Source organism: Nilaparvata lugens, chromosome 7, assembly GCF_014356525.2.
Source record: "Nilaparvata lugens isolate BPH chromosome 7, ASM1435652v1, whole genome shotgun sequence".
NCBI lineage: Eukaryota > Metazoa > Arthropoda > Insecta > Hemiptera > Delphacidae > Nilaparvata > Nilaparvata lugens.
The window spans coordinates 62937495-62961957 of NC_052510.1; the positions used below are offsets into that span (position 1 = coordinate 62937495).

Sequence of the window (24463 nt, forward strand, 5' to 3'; positions counted from 1 at the left end):
TTTAATAAATAAAGGGTGCTACAAGTTTTATTTTGTTTTATTAATTTAAAAGCAGCCCATTTCAATAAGTGCTTTATATATAGTTACATCATGAATTTTAAAGAACTCACAACGGATTATCTGATTTAGTTGAATTTGGTACTAAATGATAGAAAGATCTTGATGATACAAACTCAGGCATCTGATAAAATTGAGAAAACACTCATGCATTCAGGAGATAAGGCCCATTTTTTTAAAATCTAAAAATTGCTGACACTTGGAATACTCATGCTCCTTGTTGTAGGAACACGATTCTGCAATCGAAATTGAAAAATTCGTCACCGTTCAGGAGATATGGCCAATTGAATATTTGCAAATTTGATGTTTGTAGCTGTATAACTTACCGTGTATAGTAACTAGGCGGGCCTTATTTGGCTCCGACATTTCTGAAGTCAAGCTCTGTCTATGATGCAAATTCCAGACAAATTTAAGATACCCTACTTTTGGTCAAACTCTCAGGAATGATATAGTACTTGACGAGAAAAAAAATTATATGTCACCACATTGGTGAAATTTATTTATTTATTTATTTATCACATTGTGCACAAATACTTAACAAGAGGAAAGGCACAACAGGCTCATGCCCAAAACTGTCCCATTTCCAATTTATACTATACTGTCCAAATCAAAATGTTGGTTATGTCACTTTCACTTTTCAAAATACAATTTACGCTCTTCAATACTCTGATAAACGAGCAAATTTTGAATCAAGTAGATACTATTAGAGTCTAAAAACAAAAAATCCAGAACAGTAACTTAATAATCATTCAAAAAGTATAAATTTTCAAATGAAACTAGAAATTTTTGAGCTAAAAACTTCACACTTTACAAAAAACCACAGCATCACAAATAACACAGAAATTCTGTCCTATTCTATAAAATTTATTTAAATCTTATTTTAAAATTTTATAATCTTTTCAAAGGTTGGAATTTTTTAATTGATTTAATTTTATTTAGAAATGTTCTTTCAATTTGAAAATAATTCTTGTGTTTTTATTGTAAATTGAGTGTGTAATTGAAGAATGTTAAGTGACACATAACCTAGCTACATTTGGACTGTTGTATAAATTAGAATAATTGGAACCGTTTTGGGCTTATACAGAGTGGGTTATTCACTCAAACATAAAATCTTCATCCACTCTGAGAGCAGAAAAATCAATCTTCGAATGCTTATAACTCGAGAATTTATTCATTTATTAATTTAATAATTTAGAATTACACAACTTACAGAAACGTACCACAGGCTTACGTTTCTGTAAGTTGTGTAATTCTAAATTATTAAATTAATAAATGAATAAATTCTCGAGTTATAAGCATTCGAAGATTGATTTTTCTGCTCTCAGAGTGGAGGAAGATTTTATGTTTGAGTGAATAACCCACTCTGTATTGTAGCGAAACGTCTTATATTATAACCAGTTATATAGTTACTGTAGTTTAACCCCAAAGCTGATCAATCTCAGTTTAAACCGTGATGGTGCAAATGTGCTAGGGAGCTCTAAAATAATAGGCTAATAAATAACGAGGAGCCAATTTTTTTATGGGCAAATTTTTTATCAAACAATAATAATAAATAACTTAGTTTATAAATAAGTTATAAGTTTCTAGAACTTTCTCAAAATGTTTTCAAGAAATACATAATTTATGAAACCCTTGTCTATGGGTTAATGACTTTTCCCGCAGCTAGGATCACATTTTCAGACTTGTCTCGAATGAAGAACAAAAATGGCCGATTAAATTTGATTGTCTGGAAATTGTTTCTGGTCACAGCGCCTACTGCTGGAACAAAGTAGATTTGTCAGAAAAAATACAAACAAAATAATTTATATGGAAGAAAAGTAGATCAACTTTATAAGCAAAGAACAATATTGAAAATAAGAAATTGAGAATTATGAGAAAATTCAAAATTGGAAGCAGTTCTGAGGTTTCTAATTCTAACAGTTAGATTCAATTCATTCAATCTGGCAACACTGTTTGAATGAGGAGCATTAATGAAATGTACAAAAGCATATTAAATTTTAATCATGATTAAATGCCACAAGAACCAATGCAAGAAGCCTTCAATAAAGTACTCTATCATGGGTTTTAATCGATATTAAATTTAGCAGGCTTTTGTGCAACCGGGCCAAGATTTGTTACTCTCATGCAAGGTACTCGGAGATTTAGATTTTATTTTGAGTACCTATTCCTCTGTTTTCTTCCTTCCCTTTTTTCCTCATTACTTCTCTTCTCTTCTTTGCCTGCCTATTACATGGGAAACCATAGTTGGCTAGGTATCTTCCTCTCTTTTTTTTCTCTTCTCCAACACACCCAAACACAAAGCCCATGGTTTTTTATATTTGTAACATTTTATTGTGTTTTATTTGTTTCGTAATTCTTTGTAATTTTGTTTTGTCTAGTTTTGTGTGTTTTTAATGAATAAAATAAAAAATAAAAGTACCTCAGTACTTTGATTTATTTTTACTTTCCTTGCCCTATTTCCTAGTAAGGAAAGTATTGCTTTCAGAAAAAAAATTAAGGTACCTCAATTTCTAAATTTCTATACGTTTCAAGGTCCCCTGAGTCCAAAAAAGTGGTTTTGGGTATTGGTCTGTGTACACGATATCTCATCTCCCAATCAACGGAATGACTTGAAATTTGGAACTTACGGTCCTTCTCCTATAAGGAACCGACACGAACAATTATTTCGATCAATTGCAATTTAATATGGCAGCTAAAATGGCAAAAATGTTGTCAAAAACAGGGTTTTTCGCGATTTTCTCGGAAACGGCTCCAACGATTTTGATCAAATTCATACTTAAAATAGTCATTGATAAGCGCTCTATCAACTACCACAAATCCTATATCTGTCAAAATTTCAGGAGCTCCACCCCATCTATGCAAAGTTTGATTTTAGATTCTCAATTATCAGGCTACAGATAAAATTTAAACAAAAAATTTCAAGAAAAGATTGAGCATGAAAATCTTTACAATTGATGTTCAGTAACATTTTCACCTAAAATTGGAAATAAGCTGGAAATTCGAGAAAATGTGATTATTCAATTGCAAACTGTTGACAACTGTTGATTCTATTAAAACATTCACTATGAAGAGATTGCAGACATCATGTGTCTCCAGCGTTATTGTCCTGTCACCAGCTGGCTCAGATTTTTGAATAGTAGACTTGAGATGCGCGTGAACACTAGCGTCAGGTGATCAATTTTCATAATGGCAAGGAAAGCTGTGTGAGTGCGCCACACCAGATTTTTATGACCTTTGAAGTGAAATCAATAGTATGCAAAATAATAATTATTGTTGATTAATATTCAACTGCAACCGAAAATACCAATGTACCTACAGTTCAGAGGATTTTATATAATTAAACAATTTTATTAGGCTACTATACTAGCCTAATTATATAATTAAACTATTTTTTAATTATATATAATCAAACAATTTTATTAGGCTACTATACTAGCCTCATAAAATTGTTCAATTATATACAATCCTTTAAATTGTAGGTACAATATGGTATTTGCTGATGCAGTTAAATATTAATCAACAACTGAATAATAATCGATTGCAGTTAAATGATGATTCTATTACCAAGCAATGATACCTGCTCTATTTGATCTATCGATTTACTCAGAACTATTTCTAATTTTGATATCCGCAATTAATATTGTCATACATGACATCAGAACCTATTCAATTTTTGTAATATTATTTTGTGAATTGGAAATCTGGTCGCGGATTTAATTATTAAATATAATTGATAAAGCGAGAAGATCTCCAATGTACAAAGATGAAACGTGTGTTTTATCACGTTTCGTGAAGACAATACTATGGGTTTTAGCTCCATGCTATACAAACAAGAGTGAGTTGACTTTTGGTCTGTGAATCAAGGCTGCATGTGTTTTTCACATAAATAGATTTGGAATTTTTCTTTCGTGGCCCGTATACTTGAACCGTTTGTGAAGTGAGTTGTTGAGTTAAGGCATTAGTTACCTGAAGGATTCTGTCTTGAGAATTCAATTATAGGCTGTCACAGTCCGGGCAGTTTAAACCTACATAATTGTGTTTTCAGGATTTGAATCTTGTAGGCAAAACTGGTGTTTTTGATTCATCAACTGGCAGAGTTTTTTTTATATTTTTTATTTTAAATTCGGGAGTGTTTTAACTGGACCTTTTGAAGAACAGGCCAAAGGATTTTGTTAAGGTAAAGTAAGATCCATAATTCTAAATAGTTTTTCATTGTTATTGTTATCATAAACTGAACGACCACAGATCAGCAAAGCGAGTAGCCCCTCAAATATTCATCTGATTATTATTATTTCATAATTTCTAATTTTGTAATAAATAATTTATTGATTTGTTTAAAATATCAAAAACCTGTACGATCTTATCTTGTTTTTCTTTTTCCCACCTTTACATATTTGGTGAAGGCATATCTTGCTTACAATATCCAAAAGGATTTTGATTTTTTAGTGTTTTTGCTGCAGTTAAATATTAATCAACAAATAAAAAAATACGGTAATCATTGAAGTTGAATACGGTAATGATTCTATTAGTAAGCAATGGTACCTATTATTTGATCTATTAATTTACCCAGAATCAATTTTAATTCTGATATGCAAAATAATTTGTTTGTGAAGGGAATTGAAAGGGGTTTCATTTCATTGTAAATGAAATAATGTTGAAGATGAATCTTAAGATTTAAATAACGCACCTGAAAAGAAGTTAGCCTGTGAGCTGGATTCGTCGGCCTCAATAGTCACCAACTGAACTAGCTCATCCAAAAATAATCCTTCATTTTCACTGATGCCAGAAAGGTCTGCTTCCTCAGTGAAAATGTCTTCAACTCCGTACTGAAATATAGAAAAACATTGCTTGAGTGAGTTTTCAAATACCTTATATTATAGATAGATCAATAATTTTGTTATTAAACGAAAATCCAAATTAATTTCTCTGTGTGTGTCTTCAGATGAATGATGAGATGTGATTTCTGTGTTGCCTTGTAATCACACATAATTCACAGCCGAAGGGTCTTTCTCCTTTGTGTTTCCTCAGATGAGTGATGAGACTTAACTTAATCACCCCGAAGATCTCTGCTATTGCAAATATTGACAATATAGGGTGAACAGCTAGATGGAAATTAGATAGATCATTTTAATGCACCAACTTCTGAGTTTTGAAAGATGATAGATTTGTCTTTAAAAAAATTCCAGAGCAAAGAGCGAATTGGCGGAAATAGCTGAAAACTGGACAATTAACTAAAAATACGAGGCACTTTCTTTTATAAAATAGAATTACTTATAGTACCCTTTGAAATTAATTAAATAATAGACTAAGAATAAAAATTATAACAACTAGTTTCAGTGTTCACACCATCATTAGGTTTTACAAATGAATTTCAAATAAACGTTTACTACCGTAATAGTTTTGTTATTTTAAGTATCAGTTGTTATAATTTGTATTCTTATTATTTGTAGTCTATTATTTTATTTATTTCAAAGGGTACTATAATTCTATTTTAAAAATAAAAATGTGGCGCACTCACACAACTTTCCTTGCCGTTATGAAAATTTTCACAGATATGGGACTTGTGGCAGTTGATAGAGCTTATCAATGACTATTTTAGGTATAAATTTGATCAAAATCGTTGGAGCAGTTTTCGAGAAAATCGCGAAAACCCCTGTTTTTACAACATTTTCACCATTTTATCCGCCATCTTGAATTGCATTAGATCGAAGATGTTCGTGACGGATCCTTTTATTGTAAGAACCTCAAGTTCCAAATTTCAATTTATTCAGTTAATTGGGAGATGAGATATTGTATACACAGACGCACATACATTCATACACACACACACACACACATACAGACCAATACCCAAAAACCACTTTTTTTACTCAGGGGACCTTGAAACGTATAGAAATTTAGAAATTGGGGTAGGCCTACCTTAATTTTTTTCGGAAAGCAATACTTTCCTTACCTATGGTAATAGGGCAAGTAAAGTAAAAAAATACAGGTTTTTGGGCCACTCTGTATCTACCACAAGGAAATTCAGCATGGAAAATTGGTTCTGGACTTCTCTCAAGTATCCAAACATATTAAAAAATGAGAACGACAATATAAATTGCAAGCTCCAATGTATATAGTGTCTGGACTCATGAATAACTTAATACAGGGTGATTTTTTAGTCATGTTACCCTATTTTTAATACATGGTAATTTTTCCCTAATAAAGGGAAATTTTGTTTTGTTGCACGAAGTTGGTAGCCCTACTCACTCAGTATACACAAGGCAGTGCGAGTTTATTATCCTTAAGCTGTGTAACATTTTGTGATGATTCCGGTCGTGTTATGAACAGAATGTATTTTACCATAGAACAACGGGTTTTCATTCTGAAACAATATTTTGCTAAGAAATCGATTACTTTTTGTGGGGCTACATTAAGTCTGAGGTCTTCAAAAACAATCCTCACAATATTGATGAACTGAAAGCCAATATTACAGACTTAATCACGAATATTTCCAATATAACTCTGAAAAAGGTTTCTGCTAATATGGTGAAAAGAGTCCGAGCGTGTATAACCTCAATGGGTGGACATTTTGAGCATATGGTGTAATAATTTCAAGTAACTAAGAAATGTGAGTAATAAAATATCAATTTTCTTTTGTAAATAACAAATATTATTTTTTTATTAATACCCAAATTTCCGTTTATAAATTAAATCAAAAATTGGGTAACAGGACTAAAAAATCACCCTGTACTAAGGCTAGGCACACACCAGTTAGTCAAGACAAGACAAGACACGTTTAGTCACAATCCTTCACATACGGTAGTTGCTTATGAAGACACGTCTAATTGCAATGACTAATCGGCGTGTGTTGCTCCATAAGCAACTATGTGAAGTATTGTGACTAATGGTGACTAGTCTTGTCTTGACTAGTCTCGGCGTGTGTTGCTCCATAAGCAACTATGTGAAGTATTGTGACTAATCGTGACTAGTCTTGTCTTGTCTTGTCTTGGCCAACTGGTGTGTGCCCACCCTAATACTGCAAGTTTGCAACGTTAGTATTTTTTCTATAGTTTTTAGTATTTTTTTAAATATTTCTCAAATAGCTTAAAGCTAGAGGGATTAAAAATATATATGAATTTTGTATTTAATGAGATGTGTATTGAAATTAAATAAATTGAAATAAATTGAAATTGAACTATTTTCCACTGCTTCTAATAGTACCGTACTGCTGGCAGAATATCAGCACCATTTTGAGCGAGTTCTCCAGCCCGGGGGCTCTCCAGTTTATTTAAATGTTACAAATACACACTGTACCTTAATTATGGATTTCATGGAAAATGCAAATCTCCCAGATTTTGATGATGAGGTTGACCTAACAAGTGTCGTGCTATAATATTAGACACGTTTTGCTACAATACAGGGTGAGTTATTCACTGAAACAAAAACCTTTCCTCCACTCTGCGAGAAGGAAAATCACTCATCTTCAAATGCTTATATAACTCAAAAATAGGAGTGAATTCGCCAATGTGATACAATATTATTTTTCAATGTTGTTTTCCATCACGAACTGCTTATTATTAAATCACTTTTTGCTTTTAGAAAAAACGACTAGCAGTCAGATATTTTTTAAAAATATTTTTTTCTAAAAACAATATTATTTTTCCTCTCGTCAAGTAGCCTACTATCATTCCTGAAAGTTTGAGCTATTTTAATTTTTGACAATTCTGCAAAAATCCATGATGTTAATTCATTATACAGTGATTCAAAAAGAATACCACAACTTTGAAAATCTTTATTTAATCAAGGAAACATAATAGAAATTTGGGTTATGAATCAAAATGAAGAGTATTAATAGTATATTTCGCACCTAGGGCCGAAAATGAGACTTTTCCGGTTTTCAAGTCCGAGGCCGTAGGCCGAGGACTAGAAAAGATTTAGAGCCGGAAAAACATTTTTGCCCGTGGTGCGAACGCTATTTTTCGCCACACAAAAAATAAACAATATTTATATGAGAATAATTATTGTTTATTAAGCACTTCCGAAAGCAAAAGTGGAAGGTCATAGCTCTAGCAAATCTGAGGTAATCTGAATATCAGGATATTGTCCAAGTATTTTTATTTTTTATTCTGATTTGTTTTACTTTTTGTGTAGTTTTGAGAAGTTGATATTGTGGTAATTATTCATATTGAATGAAAGACTAAGAAATTGTCAAAAAACCACTGATTTATTGATAATTAGAAAGACCGGTTTCGGTCATTCAATTCTGATTTGTCTAAATAACCTAAAAGATTACGTTCAATTATGTGGGAGGTTATACTTTTTTATTCTTTCAAATGACAATAAGATGATATTATTATAAATGTTTTAATTATTGAATAATAAACTCAAATAATGAAAAGTTTTTGATCAGCTGTTTTAGCACACTTGAAATTTAGCGGCCGGAAAGAAACCTGTTCTGACGTCAGACGAGAGTCGTCTGCAAACAATGTCTTTCAGATCTACGTAGGGACTGGAAAACAACTGCTTTCTGTGCAGTGTGGCGAAAATTAAGTTTTCCCCCACTAGAAAACAAGTTCACAAATGTTCAATGTGACCCCCTCCAGACACTCGAGTGATATCAATACGATACTCGAACTCGTTGCACACCCTCAGTAGCATATCGGGCGTAACAGTTTGTATAGCTGCTGTTATTTCTTGTTTGAGCTCCTCAATGTTAGCTGGTAGAGGCGGTCGATACACCTTTATCTTTAACGTACCCCCATAGAAAAAAATCTCAGGGGGTGAGGTTAGGGCTTCTTGGAGACCAGTGATGAAGTGCTCTGTCTCGAGCTGCTTAGCAGCCGATCCATTGCCTCGGATAGTTTTCATTCAAATAGGCACGGACAGATGAGTGCCAATGGGACTAAATAAGGAACTAACCAACTTCAGAGCTTCCTCAAACCGATGCAAGATAGTGCTTTACTCTCCGTTTATTCTTTGCAGAGTTATCAATTTTCAAAGTTGAGGTATTCTTTTTGAATCACGGTGTACTCTCTAGTTTATTTGAATGTTACAAATACATCATCATCATCATCATCATCATCATCATTTCATTGGCTCGACAATCCAAAGCGGATCTTGGCCTCCTCCAACATTTGCCGCCATTCCACTCTACAAATTCTATTTACAAATACATACTATCTTAATATTACTCTCTAGTTTATTTAAACGTTACAAATACATTCTCTATCTTGATTAATCTTGAAAAATATTTTTGACACAATATTTTTACCTTCTTAAGAACTTGCTCTGGTTTGCTGATGGTTTGGAACATAAATTTAGGGAAGTAGACTTCGGATTGTGCTGAGCTCAGCTCTTTGTAGATATTGCTCAGTGAAAATCCAGCCATATCTGCTATCAGCTTGTTCAGGCCGTTGCTGTTTGGTAGCAAAAGAAGCATTGAGTATTTACCTCCCTGAAAAAAATTTAAAAAATGAAAATGAACTTTATTCTTCCTTTGAATAATACAACAGTTTAATACAATCATTGCTTCAAAATTAAAAAACACTGTTTTATTTTGTCACATACGCATACAAAATAAAAGTGTGTTTTTCAATTTTGGAAAAATTCCACAATATTAATTCTTATTCAACAAATTTTATCATTGTTTCAGAATTATAACTTAGTCTACTAAAGTGCGAGATAAATTACTATCAACACGGCTCTTTCTCTTTCTCGAAGACGAAGAGGTCCGATGCTCTATCCTCTACTAATCATTCCCACTACCTAGCAGCATTCTCCTTTGAGTGAGAGAGCTTTGTAGCGCGACGCGGCAACACTCCCCTCCATCTATTGCTGGCAATGTTCCAAGTAGTGTACTGGTCAGCAGGTATATTGGTTTGTGTATGTCACAGAGATGTTTTCATCACAAGAACATGAAGCAAAATGACACGGCGCATCCAATTGTGCGCAGGATGTCCGTCTGTGTCCACACTACAAACTGTGGAGGGAGAAATGGGTTTCTCCTCTTCATGTTAAAAGTACTTTATATCGCACTTTAGCAACAATTTTTCAGATTTTGTCATAAAAGACGTAGAACAGTTTAATGTAGAATTTGTGTACCCAAAAAGGGAATTTTCACACATGACCTTCTTCTTCTTCTTCTTCTTCTTCTTCTTCTTCGAATTTTATAATAATAATTATGAATAATAATTCATAATAATGATTATTCATCAATTAGCATTTGAACAAATGCAACTTCTAATTTTTTTCTCATATGTAGACTTATTTTATAAATACCGGAAGCGCTTCACATGTGAGTACTATTTTTTAATTATCTACCTATTTTTTTTAACTACCTATTATTCAAAAATTAGACTGTATACAGTGTCGTCAAAAACGGATTATTAACTTCGTCATGTATAGTGAAATAGATGAACAATTATTTAATTAAAATTGAAGGATTTAATCATAATGGAATAATATTTTATTCATTAGAAAAATTCAACATACCTACAATTTTTGTAATAATATCATACACAAGTGAAATAGAAGCAAGAAAATATAGTAGGCTTAACTATTGAAAAATGATAAAATATGAACTAAATCTTTCTGATAGAATAATTAAGCAGACATGCTTTTGAATGCTTCTTTTAAATGCTTTTACATGCTTCTGTAGTGTCGTAAAAATAGTTCAAAGTGGAATAATTATTAATAAATTGAATATTTAATGAAAATGCATAGGCCTACCTCATACGGCAATTCAACAGCATCGCAGTTGAGCGCATCAACCTTTCCACTCTCAATCATTCCCTGGGCCCTCAACATTGACACTTGTTTCTTGTCATTTTCCGACAGATAAAATGTCATATCACCAGAGTCATTTGCTACTTTTTCGACCGGCAATCCCCATTTGCCGCGGTAATAGAGGCCGTTGAAAGTGATCATCTTTGAGTGTATGTTTTTCTCGGATCCTGAAAATTATAATTTTATTTTAAAAATTCGAACCAATCCTTGAATTCTCTCTCACAAAAATTTCTTTCAACTAAATGTTCTTCTTGGGAGATTAAAATTACCTAGGCTATAATTTTATTTATTATTGAAGCCTTTTTTCATTATAAAAGCTGTTTAATTTGAAATTTTATTATATATATTATTCATTATTTAATTATACAAGTTATAGAGTAAAGATACCGTTTAATTTAAGAGTAAATATACCTTGACTATTTCCTATTCGTCTCTGGTTATACCTATCTATAAAATATCGAATCCTATAGTGAGGTCCACGTTATAATGGCAGTGTTTGATTATCAATGGGTATTGCTATCCTTGTCTATCATTCAACAAAGCGGATAGCTCTTTCTCGCTTTGCTCTGTTGCCAGATTGTCTTTTAACAATGTAGAATTAATAAATAATTAACAAAATATTTCATCTTAATTACCGTATGTAAATTATTGGAAATATAATTTATTTCTTGATAAATATAATTGATTTTTTTTAACCAGAATGAACAGTTAATATCCTATACTATTAAACGAGCAATTTCTGTTTATATGATTGGATGTTTAGATGTTTATATGTTTGTATTTCACCGGATCTCGAAAACGGCTCTAACGATTCTCACGAAATTCAGAACATAGTAGGTTTATAAAATAAAGATTCGATTGCACTAGGTCTCATCCCTGGAAAAACTCTCTGAAGGACATTAGAAGGATAATAAATTCATCCTTGGAAGAACAGATTTCGTAGTCTGTCGATAACAGAAGATGCGTGTGCCTGTGTGGGACATCAGCTGTGTAATCATTCAAACAGCTTACCGTATCTCGCGAGAAATATTATCTAGAAATTTTAATAGACCTATCAAAATAATCTGATCTGTTGACATGGTTTATCACTCTAAATTAGAGTACCGGTATATCATTTTAAGTGATTAGTGAGTGTTATTTTGTTATTCAATTTGGTTTGTAAACAATCTAAATTAGAACTTTTTTGTTTTTAAATATTTTGACTGAAAATTGGACCTGAATCCAAGTGTATGAAACATAACCTAGGTACTTATTGGACCATTTATAGTGTATAAATCAAAATTCGGGGAAGAAACAGTTTTGGGCTGTGCCTGTTTGTCCTTCCCCAATCATTTTGAAGAATTGTGCTCTGTTTATCAATAAATAAATAACGAGCGAAGCTCGGTGCCCCGATATTTACATCAATATCAGCTAGGTACCGTACCGTCTATAGAAGGCATTGACAAGACAGAGGATTGGCAACGTTTCCCTATCTTTCTCCACTGCAATTATAACGTGAACCTCACTATAATAGCCAATATAAGTCATACCATAGAGTGAAGATAACATTTAATTTAAGAGTATGATACCTTGATAATTTCCTATTTGTCTATGGTTATACCGATCTATAAAAGATTGAAACCCTGAGTTTTATCACAAAAATTTCGTCCGTTTGACGACATATATATCCAACAAATATTTTGGAAAAAAATAGGAAATATAAAAGTTTTGGGCAATAACCTGTTTTTTCTTTTGTATTGTATTGTTGGCTCTTTCCAATAAATAAATAAATAATATTAATATCAGCATCCAACTGGTATTTATGTTGTGGATTTTATTAATAATATCAGGAACGAATTTTATCAGTTTAACAACATATCAATTATTGACACATAGGTACCTACCTCAGATTAAATATTTCAGTATTAAAAATATTTTCAGTACCTATATCAATCGATATTGTTCAATATAAATTAAATTATTAATAACAATTAAATTATCAAATAACAATTAAATTATTTGTTTAATTATTAATATTTGAATATCAATTGATATTGTTAATATCAATTAAATTATCTGTTCAATTGATATTGATATTCTTCTTTGTTTACAGAGTGTACAACAAAAATATACGGACACAATGTATTCTCATCATGACAATCTTCCATCAATTTTGTATATCCTATTTTTCAATTTTCTTTAATTTTTTAGCTATAATCGGCGATACCGTTCTTTCCAAAATTGCACAAAACCAAAGTTTCAAATAGTCGTCTTGACTGATAAGTTATTTAAACATATTCCTCTATAAAACTCAAGCACAAGTCTAACTCTCTCATCGGCATCATCACTTGAAAAAATCGTATTATATCATGAATTCATAGAACTGAATACGGTATCTATTATCATACAAATTCATACACACGTCTAACACTCTCATTGGCATCTTTACATAAAAAAATATAATTTATTTCATAAAATCAAATAAGTATGGTTAAGTTAGTACTATCATAAAACAAAGCTTCTATTCTGATCATTGTTGTTAGGGGGATAGGAAGAATAAATTGAATATATTCTTAATCTATTATATCTTATTAATTTCAAAGAGTACTATAATTTATTCTATTTTATAAATAAAATAAAGTATAGCCCTGCATTCATACATTTCAAGAATACATTGATAAACGCGTCCGACAAACAACAAAATCATGAGTACTGTTGTAAAAGTTTAAGATAATAATAAAACAATCATTAAAAGAATGAATTACTTATGTTCTCCTGATCGAAAACTACACAACATCTCAAAGAAATTGGAAATACAGGAATAAAATAAGGATCCCATGTAAAATTTAGTGTTATTCGCCATCAGTAGGCCTATAGGCCTACACCGTTACGATAAAATTTGAATTTTCCAACAAAAAATATAAAATTTTTACCAACTTACCATCTTTACTCTTGCCAGCAATTCTGTTGACACTCAAAGAGGAAATCGGCTCCATGCTAAATGTAGCACTAGATTCAGTTTCAGATTCGACTGACGATGAAGTCGTTTCCTCCACAATTTTATCCTCTTCTTTCACATATGTCTTCCTCTTCTCTTCTTCCATTTTCACCTTTTCTTCCTTCATTTTCTCATCTTTCACCTCTTCAACCTTTTCAACACTCTCCTTTATTTCTTCAATTTTTAATTTTTCCTCCTTCATTTCTTCAATTTTCACTTTCTCCTCTTTCATATCAGCTACCTTCATCTCCTCCGCCTTCTTTTCACTCACTTTCCCGTCCTTATTTATTTCTTCCACTGTTTCCACTTTCATTCCATCCTTCTTCTCTTTCTCTTCTTCTTCCTCTACCACTTCGTCTTTCTTGTCACCGCTGGTGTCAAAAGAGGAAAATGTGAACTTCATTTCACTCTCGTAGCAGTCAGGGCTTTCCACGCTTTTCACCTCGGTGTTGTAGTTTTCCTCGATCACTTTTCTGAAGTTGTCGTGAATTGAGAAGTTCTTGTAGACGTAGAACCAGTTCTTGAATTGTGGCCGGGGGTCGTTGGCATCTGAGTTTTCATCGGTACAAAGCAGGCATGACTGAAAAATCATAAAAATAATTCTAAATAAAATGGATAAATAATACAATAAATAGTATAGTAACTGTTCAAGAGAAAGGTGAACATTAATACTAAAATAATAATACAGTATAGAATAAATAGTTAATTCTTTTTCTGTGTAAAACAAACATTACTGAAACCAAAATGTGCTTGCTAGTGCTTAAAAATAAATAATGCATGGAAAAATACAGGACCCAACTGTTTAAAGTGGAGGATAAACATTAATACAAAAATAATTATCTGAATATCAGGCCTACAATGAAAATTAAAAATCATATCACCCTTTCATTCAATAATAACCTCACACAATAAGTACCTACATATCTTTAAAATGATGGGGAGAAAAAATGAGGTAACCTTGTGCTATTCCGCTTCAAAATTTAGATAAGGTTACACATAGTCCGAAATAGGTTAAGTCATAGAGAAACAATAGCGTAAGTAGATATCCCATGGTATAGGGAATTTATGTCGCAACTTTTACTGTTAAGTCGATTATTGTCAATTTTTTGTTGGGGTGATAGTGTATGAACGGCGCAATTTGAGAGACTACCAGCGTCACACAGCTGCATAGGGAAGAACTATGTGAACTATCGGCTTGGGATAACAGTAAAAGTTGCGACATAAACGCCCTATAACATGGGATATCTACTTATGCTATCGTTTCTCTATGGTTAAGTCTTGTAGTTGTTCACTTCACAAAATTTTCTGTCCTTAATAATATTCTCCCAAAGTAGATTTTTAAATCTAGGCTTATTGTTCTTCTTCTGTGTAAAGCTAGCATGCGACTAAATCCAAATTGTGCATGAAAATGTTTAAAAATAAATAATACATGAAAAAATATAGTAATGGTACCCAACTGTTCAAGTGGTAGATAAACATTGATACTAAAATAATGGTCTAAATAGTAGGCCTATAATAAAAATTGAAAATCATTGCACCCTTATTTCAATAGTCACTTTTATTTTAAGGGCATTTGAAAGTAGGGTAGGGTAATGAAACACAATGAAAAATATTAAATAGAGGCTTAACCCTTCATTGTATCACAACACCTAGTTTGAACTCTTTAAGATGAGCCATTTTCAAGTGTAAAACTTTCATATTTTAGTGTGAATCTAATATGTTTCAACATCCTTCAAATGTTTATTTCAAGACAACATGTTTAGAAATCTTTGGAGTCACTCTTGTTATTGGGGCTAGGTACCGTACTCATATAAGTAGGAAGTTACCATTTAATAATAATAAATTTAATTAATAGTAGAATAAACATTATTAATAATCAGTCTCTCTGAAGTTTTTTGTGTAAAGCGGTATTATTTTCTCTCTCCAGAAGCCATCGATAATAATTTACTTGTTTTTTTTGTACCTATTCTTTATTATTAATTTCTTATAAATTCCATGTGGCTAATGTAAGATGCTGAGAAGACATACAGTATATATCCATGAGTTGAGATACGGTACTAATAGTTAAAAAGGTGAGACAATATATTCCTACAAAGCAGCTTTTAGAGAACAGGTTTTTCCTCATCCCAAATTTCTTCAAACTTTAACTTCTTTGACAGATTTTTTCTCTCCTCAGTGATTCCAATTTTATTTGACTTTCTAGCTTCCTTACTGTATGTGTTTTTTATGTGTTTATTAGCCTTGATCTACATAGATAGAGCTAGGCCTCTCTTGTCAATAGAATCTTGAATACCTACACAAAATAACTAGATTCTTGCTTAATGCTGCGTTATCATAGAGCCTTATTATTAATAACTGCGTTATTATAAGAAGAAAGGAGAGGAAGAAGATGAGAAGAAGAAGAAGAAGAAGAAGAAGAAGAAGAAGAAGAAGAAGAAGAAGAAGAAGAAGAAGAAGAAGAAGAAGAAGAAGAAGAAGAAGAAGAAGAAGAAGAAGAAGAAGAAGAAGAAGAAGAAGAAGAAGAAGAAGAAGAAGAAGAAGAAGAAGAAGAAGAAGAAGAGAAGAAGAAGAAGAAGAAAGAAGAAGAAGAAGAAGAAGAAGAAGAAGAAGAAGAAGAAGAGAAGAAGAAGAAGAAGAAGAAAAGAAGAAGAAGAAGAAGAAGAAGAAGAAGAAGAAGAAGAAGAAGAAGAAGAAGAAGATTCAGAGAAACTGTTCAATATATTTTAGTAACGAACAACTTACTGTGTGTGAAAATCTGGACTGTAATTTTCTTTATAGCTCTGTTTTCCTTCTGTTTCTCTATATTTAATTCTAAAATACCACCATTTTATAGAGAAATATTTTTTCTATATAAATGACCATTAGCGAAATTTCTCTACAACGCACCGTTTAGAAGTTACAAGCAAAAATCCGAGAAGAGCGCAATTTTTTACATAGATCTAACAGTTTTCACATATTAGATGAGGAAGGAGATTTTCTGCCTTGACTGCTGACAAAAAATTGAAAGAAAAGTGAACGCTCCTGCTACCTGTCGGCCGAAGTCGGAACTAACTACTCCATTGTTGGATCTAGCGGCAAAGATGAATTCGACAGAAACCAGACATCATCCTAGTTTATCCAAAATTTCGGTCTTACTTCTCATCGTATGAAAAATTTTCCTGAGTACAATTTATGAAGAATTGAATTTTCTATAAGACTACATAGAGTAAGAGCATTAATTTGAGAGTTTCGATCACAATAGTCATAGATTGAAGGTTACTTTCTACTACTGTGGCTCTCATTTTTTGAGTAAACTCAATCAAATTGTACATTTATCGATTAAGGAATCGAAAAAATCAATCAATGAATCTGATAGAACATAGAATTCTCTACAAATTATGTCCCTTGACATTTTCGAATAGGACAAAAGATAAAGATGGAATCTTGAGAAATATAAGTGCATGTCCATTTTTGTAGTATTCTAGTTACAGCTTTCTACGTTAGATGGCGCAAGCGTGCAGTTTTCTCAATTTTTTGGTTGACAAGAGGCTTGGCCTGAGATTTCCACTAGGTAGGCCAACCCTAGTAGAGTTCCCCAGCTGGAAAATTGCAGTCTCCTCGGTTTTTTGTCTATAACTTTTGAACGATGCATCCTAGCCAAATTTATGAGAACAAGAAATTTTTATGAGAACAATTTTTATTTAAAATTATTTTTCAAATAACATAGACATGATTTGAAATCGCTATCCACATAACTAACAGAGCTACGGGGCTTTGAAGAAACGTTTTGCTGATATTTTTCTTTAGAAGTAGTTCTTCTTCTTCTTCTTCTTCTTCTTCTTCTCCTTCTCCTCCATTCTTTTTCTTTCTATCCATTCTTCTTCTTTCTCTCCTTTCTTCTTCTTCATCACCTTTCTTCTTCTTCCTCTCCTTCCTTCTTCTTCCTCTCCTTTCTCTTACTGGAGTGAGCAGCATTTTTCTATCCTTTTCTACATATTTAATAAATACTTGGAAGAAGAAGAAGAAAAAGATAGGAGAAGAACAAGAAGAGAAGAGACGAAGAAGAAGAAGAAAAGAGACGAAGAAGGCAAGAGGAAAAGAAGATGAATGCAGTAGAGGAGACAGGAAGAGAAGAAGACAGGGGATGCGAGGAAGAAGAAGAATAAGAAGGAGAAGAAATAAAAGAAAAAGAAAATAAAAGGAGAAGGAGAAGAAGAAGAAAAACAACAACAACAACAACAACAACAAGATTGTTAATTTATCAAGGTAAATATGAATCGACCTTTTTTAGAGAGGAAATCCATTTATTTAGATATTTATCTCATTATTTTCTATACTTTAAATTAAATTTGTAACTGTTAGGCTTATACTGACCTTCATACTGCTGAGGACACTTTTGTATGTGCCCCTAACCGCCGTTGTGTCCTCGGGCAAATGAAGGGCCTCCACCAGTTGGCCCCTAGTCTTGCCCCTGGCCCCTTCTGCCATCACGCCCAGTATCACCGAGTAGCCCAACGGGCTGAACACAAAATTCCTCTCCTCGTTCACGAAACCCTGAAATTATCAAAATCTATTATTTATTTATTCTTTTTTACAATGGAGCACAGATCGGGAGAGAAAAACTAAGAATACCTTGTACTATTTCTCTCCCAAATTCAGGTAACATAAAATGTCCGAATTAAGGTTATGTCTTCTAATAATTTAATCATTATTTCTATTAATACATTATTCTATAGTGAGGTCCACGTTATAATGGCGGTAGTGTTTGATTAACAATGGTATTGCTATCCTTGTCTATCATTCAACAAAGCGGATAGCGATATCTCTTTCTCGCTTTGCTCTGTTGCCAGATCGTCTCTTAAAAATGCATGGTATGCACTCCCAAATCAAATTAGGTCCATAGAGAGTCGAGCGGGCTTCACCCGTATATTGAGACATTATCTTTTAGAAAAAATGGCTGAAACTGTCCAACCCTAAAGCAGCATGACACTCAATTAAACCTTCCTTAATCCCTATCCTTATCCTTTATAATAATTATTTTCCTCCACTCCCAAGTAAAAATGATGGGTCTTCTCTTTTTATTTCATTCATGTAAACTTAGCATAAAAAATGCGCATAAGTTTAGCATAAGCTTAGTGCATAAATTTAGCATAAGATTGTTTCTTATTCAAACTCTTCCTCGAGTGGATCTTAGCAACCTCATTCTATATCCCTTACCCTCTCTTTTGTATTATAATTTCTCCTTCATAATTCCCTAATTAGAATTATTATTATTATTTCTTCATGAACTTTCATAATCATATTATCTTGTTATTTACATAAACTAATTTCTTTTGTAGAATAATTTCCCTTTGTTATTAACATTATTTTTGGATTTGAATCAACAAATCTCTTTTCTAATAATAACTTTCACTCCCTCTTTATTCCAATTATTATATCATATCGATTTTCTAATATTATTGGGAATTAACTTTTTCTTTATTTTTATCCTTTTCTCTGTTAATTGATTTAACTCTGAATGATTTATCATTTCTATGATTTGGTTTTTACTTATTGATATTTTTAGTCTTAATTTTTTTTTCGCTTAGACATAATATTTCGTTTGAATTTTTAACTTTATTTACGGTTAAGTGCTGAAGGGGAGGGTATCCTTGAAACCCTCTCTGAGAATGGACTTCTTAAGGTCCAAACTTCACCGTTTCATGTGAAAACATTACAGTAGTACCTTAACTTTTGCATTTTTCATCAATTTTCTTGCTCAATATTATTGTAGAACTCATTAGTTTAATATGATTCACCATGTCATTTTACCGCTACTGGTATTTATTTTTAACGCTAGAACGTAAGTTGAATTATGTTTTGTTAAACACATCAATAAAGGAATCTGAACAATGTAGAATTAATAATTAATTCACAAAATATTTTATCTCAATTATGAAAACTTATTATAAAATTATTGAAAAATATAATTTCTTGCTTGATAAAATATAATTGATCATTTTTAACGAGAATGAAAAGTTAGTATTTCATCAATAACCTGTATCAGCTACCGTCTATAGAAGGCATTGACAAGTCAGAGGATCGGCAACGTTGTTCTCCTACCTTTCTCCAATGCCATTATAACGTGGTCCATAACAAACATCAATAAAATCGAATTTATAATATGAAATTTATTTTTCCTCCAGCTACTGGCTAAAGTACTTACTTTACTCCCTGAAACATAATACTAAAGTGTCACTTTTTCGCTCTAGGTAGTAAAAAACAGAAAAACTCCCTAGGGAGTAAAAGTGACTCCATTTAAATAACATGGGAAGCATCTCTATTTAAAAAACTTACATGGTAATAGGTTAGAAGGTCTAAGCTCAGATGAGAAAGCGTAATAGAGGTGTCTGTCATTGAGTCAACTGAATTCAATACCACAACCAGAAATTTGATCAACTCATGAAATATATGTTTGTATGATATTATATTCTTATATTGGTAGACGATAAAAATTTATACAATTTTTAAAATATTTTATTCTATTCAAAATACCAGCCAACAAATATTCTTGATCTGCATTCTGCAATTCAAATCTGAACCGCGTGATCTGCAGTCAGCCATTTTTGGTAGCTCAGCTGATATGATTGTTACAACTTTGGCCGATAGATAGCGCAATCAGCAGTGCCTATCAGACGACCGGTTTTTAGGTTTTAGTTTTTAGGTTATGTTGTTAGGAAACATTGTCACCAATACGTAAGTTATTATAATGATTTAATTTGCAGTTTCTATAAAAAAATGTAGATGGAGGAAAAATATTGTGTACATCACGAGCGAAAAATACTTTTTCTCCCTCAGGAAAATTGTTGCCCTCGGCTTCGCCTCGGGCTTCAAACTTTTTCCCTCAGGGAGAAAAAGTCATACTTTTCACTCTAGATATACAAATAACTATTTCTATCTCCACAAATATGAAATGGTTTATGGGTACCGTAATAAAAGTAAATATTATTTAACTTACTTCAATGAAAATAAAAAAAAACTCTGATAAAAACTCATTTAAAGAATAGAGTGTGTTTTTCTCAAGCCACTGATGCAAATGTGTCTGAAATACATTCCACAACTCCTGTTAAAATTCGGTTAAAAATAAGTAAAATTATATCCACTGCTAACTGTCAGCATTTGTTATGTTAGAAGCATTGATATTGTTTATAAAGAATTCTGTCAATTTAAATTGGATCTCACTATATCGGTTTTCATGAGAAAAATATTTTTCAATCAACTCACTAATAGGATAATTTCTTATCAATTTTATTAAAATAAAAAAATCCGAGTAATACCCAAGGAAGTTGAAAATTCAGTGGAAAGTAGTAGAAACAGATAAACTGTAATTTTTAGTGCAAGTCGTGCGCTAGTGCGAGAAAAATTTTTCCTGCACTCCAGATTTGCAACATGGCAACGCAAAATAGGTTATATGGTTAGTAGGTTATTTGGAGCACCAGTGCAGCAAAATCAAAATTAAGTTGGTAACTGTGACTGGTGCACGTTATAAGAATCTTGATGGGGTGGAGTGTGGTGGATGACAGCAGTTGACAGCACACAGCCATTCAAACACACATACTGGATTCTATTTTATTTATTAATAATAAAATTACACAGATTTACATTTGATGGATTTCAGGCAATTTCACCCATAATTACCCACTTTTCATATTCAATGGTAACTGTAGGAAAAATTTAATGTGAAATACGTGCGCAAAGTTCCTCTGCTGCACTCAAGAAACCATTCCGCCCTCACCTATGGCTCGGGCAGTAAACGTTTCTTTCGGTGCAGCAAACTGTCACTTTGCGCACTAGTTGCACAAATAACTATTTCAATAAATTAGTCAAGATATTGAAATTTTTGTTCGATAATTATTGTGTTTGGAAGTAGCTTGGAGAAAAGATTAATATGCTATTTTTTCTCTATGGAAGTAGATAGGTACCGCTGCTCAATATTAGATCTAATCAACTATTTGTTTATTTCAAACATTTTTCCATTCTATTTTTATGAATCTTTGATACGACCAACTTTTGACAAATTCAACAAGTAGGTCAGTTTTACTTGTATATACTTTTTATAGCTATTTTTCAAGTAGGATACTCACTTGTAACAGAGCTGTCGCCAATTCATTGGTTCCTTCCCCGACAAAATTGCTGCTATGTGGAATGTATTTGCTAGTAGAAGCTGCAAATCCATGGTGTGCCGCTATGCTTACTGAAAAAATGTAGAATTATACACTTAGTTTTCATACAATAAAGTAGAATCAGAAGATTTTAAAAGATTTAATCAGAAAATTAGAAGGAATCATTGAGCCAAAAGATCTTGTTGACACAGTAATAAGTGAATAAATTTTTTTATTAAAGAAATTTGACTTCTAACTAATAACAAAAAAGGAATCATTCAGTCACATCAATGAACGTCAACCAAAAATTGATAAAATTCACTCTAAGAACAGATATACTGTTGAATTCTTCATATTAAGTTGGAATGAAAGGGATATTGTCAGTTTCAATAATTTATTCAAGTTAATCTATAGTTTCAAGTGCATTGAAACAAACTATAGTTTGCCTTCAATATGCACTTGAAACTTTAGCTTCGCTTAAATAAATTAAGTGTGGAACTGACAACATCTCTTCCATTTCACCTCAAGAAATAGATAATGCAAATTAAAATGTCATATATTGTGAAAAATGACAAAGAATAAGGTGGCTTGGTCACGTGACAAGAATGGGAATAGACAGGTTACCCAACAACTTGATGAACGCACAAATGATGGGGAATAGAAAGCGTGGAAGACCAAGGAAGAGGTGGTTAAAGGATGTGGAGGAGGACTTACATAGCATGGGAGTGCGGTCGTGGAGGAGAAAGGCAGGAGACAGAGAAGCATGGAGGCAAATCGTGAGGGAGGCCAAGGTCCACACCGGACTGTAGAGCCAGCGAAAGTAAAGTAAAGTAAGTATTGTGAAAAATGAAAAATAGATTGGCTACTTTTATCAGCAAAACACATTAGGGCAATCAGAAATAAACTAAGATCTATTTCCATATTGAAAAAAGAGATTGTGGAAAGTATCAATATAAGCTGCTCAAATTAAACTCTGTAGTCCTACATTATACTAAATATATTTTAGAATGATACGACAATATTATTATTGAAGCTATAGTCAAGTAAATAACAATTTACTTTTATAGAATAAGGAATAGAAATTTCTTTATTGAGAATGATATTTTTTCAATAATGCAGGGTCAAAGTCATCTACAAAATTAAAAAAAAAGTATAATATTTCTACTAAACGATTTTTGTTCAAAGTAAATGTGTTCTACGTGAATCAACTTCATTGAAATTTGTCAATTATTACATTAATATTGAGAAAATTGACACTTATATAATTCAAAATTATTAGGAGAAAAAACCGGTGAAAAACAAATATTTCTGTCTCAAATTCCACTGAAAACTCTTCGAAACTATTATAGTATTCTGTGTTTTCAGTATGTCAGGTAAAATAATAATTATCCCTTATCGATATTAGTAGAAACACTCTAACCAAACTCGATTGAGTAGATATGAAAAATAATATTGCTTTCTCTGCATGCACTTATAAATTATTTAAAATTATTGGGAGAATAAAAACCGGTGAACCTCAAGTATTTCTGTCTCAAATTCCATTAAAACTCTTCGAAACTATGATGATATTCTGTGTTTTTAGTACATTAAATAAAATAATAATTATTACTTATCCATATCAGTAGAAACACTCCAAAAAGGTCAGTTGAGTATAGAAAAAAATTATACTCATCTATTTTACTACCTATCTATAACGATCGACGAACTGCAAGTTAATCATCCGTTTTGAAATATTTTCGACGACACAGTCATACTACAGTCTATTAAGCTGTGTTAACACCAAAGTTATTAACAAAATGTTAATAGCTTAATCATTATAGATTCTATTAGATTGGACGGAACTTGACAAACACATATGTTCATCATATGTATAATAAGTTATGTTCAATCTTATAAAATCTATAAGGATTAAGCTATTAACATTTTGTTAATAACTTTGGTGTAAACGCAGCTTTAGACTGTATCGTCGAAAATTGTTCAAAACAGATTATGCAAATATAATTCAAAATTATTGGGAAAATCTCTTAACCTCAAGTAGGCTATTTCTGTTTCTAATTCCATCAAAAACTCTTTGAAACTATGATAATATTCAGTTTTTTTAGTAAATAAAATAAAATAATGTTAATTACTTATCGATATTAGTAGAAACACCCTGACGAATGTCAGTTGATTAGAGCCGGTCATGCTGATTCCAATTCCTGTGACTTGTTGACTGTAACTGAGTTTGGAGCCAAAGTTGCTCTGAGATCTGGGGACATGCAAGCAGAAGCCAGTGACCTGTAGCCCAGGGTCCGGGGGGGTGGAGCCCCCTTTTGACCCTTCCCCCCGCCGACAACTTGCTACCCACCCTCGCAAAGTCACCCATCGATATAACTGTAGTTTTGATACAATCTGATCTCAGAGTCCGCGACTGACTAAGAAGAATATATTTGAAGAGTCATCACTGGAGTCCTGATGTATTCAAATTCATGTTTGAATAAAGTAACTAAAAATATCTCCTTAAAATGAATGTATTCAGGGCTACTCATTTTTTTATTCATAA

The 24463-nt window shown here is 32.2% G+C and overlaps 1 protein-coding gene across 1 annotated transcript; it reads right to left on the reverse strand.

Annotated features, from left to right (window-relative positions):
- Positions 1–1560: 1560 nt before the first annotated feature.
- On the reverse strand, positions 1561–24202 carry LOC111051915 (serpin B5). The gene is made up of 8 exons (XM_039433370.1): positions 24051–24202; positions 21904–22013; positions 18155–18334; positions 13745–14381; positions 10768–10991; positions 9311–9493; positions 4745–4883; positions 1561–1812 (listed from the first exon to the last, which is right to left on the reverse strand). The coding sequence occupies exons 1-8, from the start codon at positions 24103–24105 to the stop codon at positions 1694–1696; spliced, it is 1647 nt and encodes a 548-aa protein (XP_039289304.1). The 5' UTR covers positions 24106–24202; the 3' UTR covers positions 1561–1693.
- Between the last annotated feature and the right edge of the window lie 261 nt (positions 24203–24463).

Bases quoted from the DNA above. Each gene is read 5' to 3' on its own strand.
- LOC111051915 (XM_039433370.1), bottom strand. From the start codon at position 24,105: ATGACCGGCTCTAATCAACTGACATTCGTCAGGGTGTTTCTACTAATA. The intron at 18,335-21,903 runs GTGAGTATCCTA...TGATAATTTCAG, and splicing joins TGGCGACAGCTCTGTTACAA to GGTTTCGTGAACGAGGAGAG. The intron at 4,884-9,310 runs GTAAAAATATTG...TCTATATTTCAG, and splicing joins CAGAGCAAGTTCTTAAGAAG to TACGGAGTTGAAGACATTTT.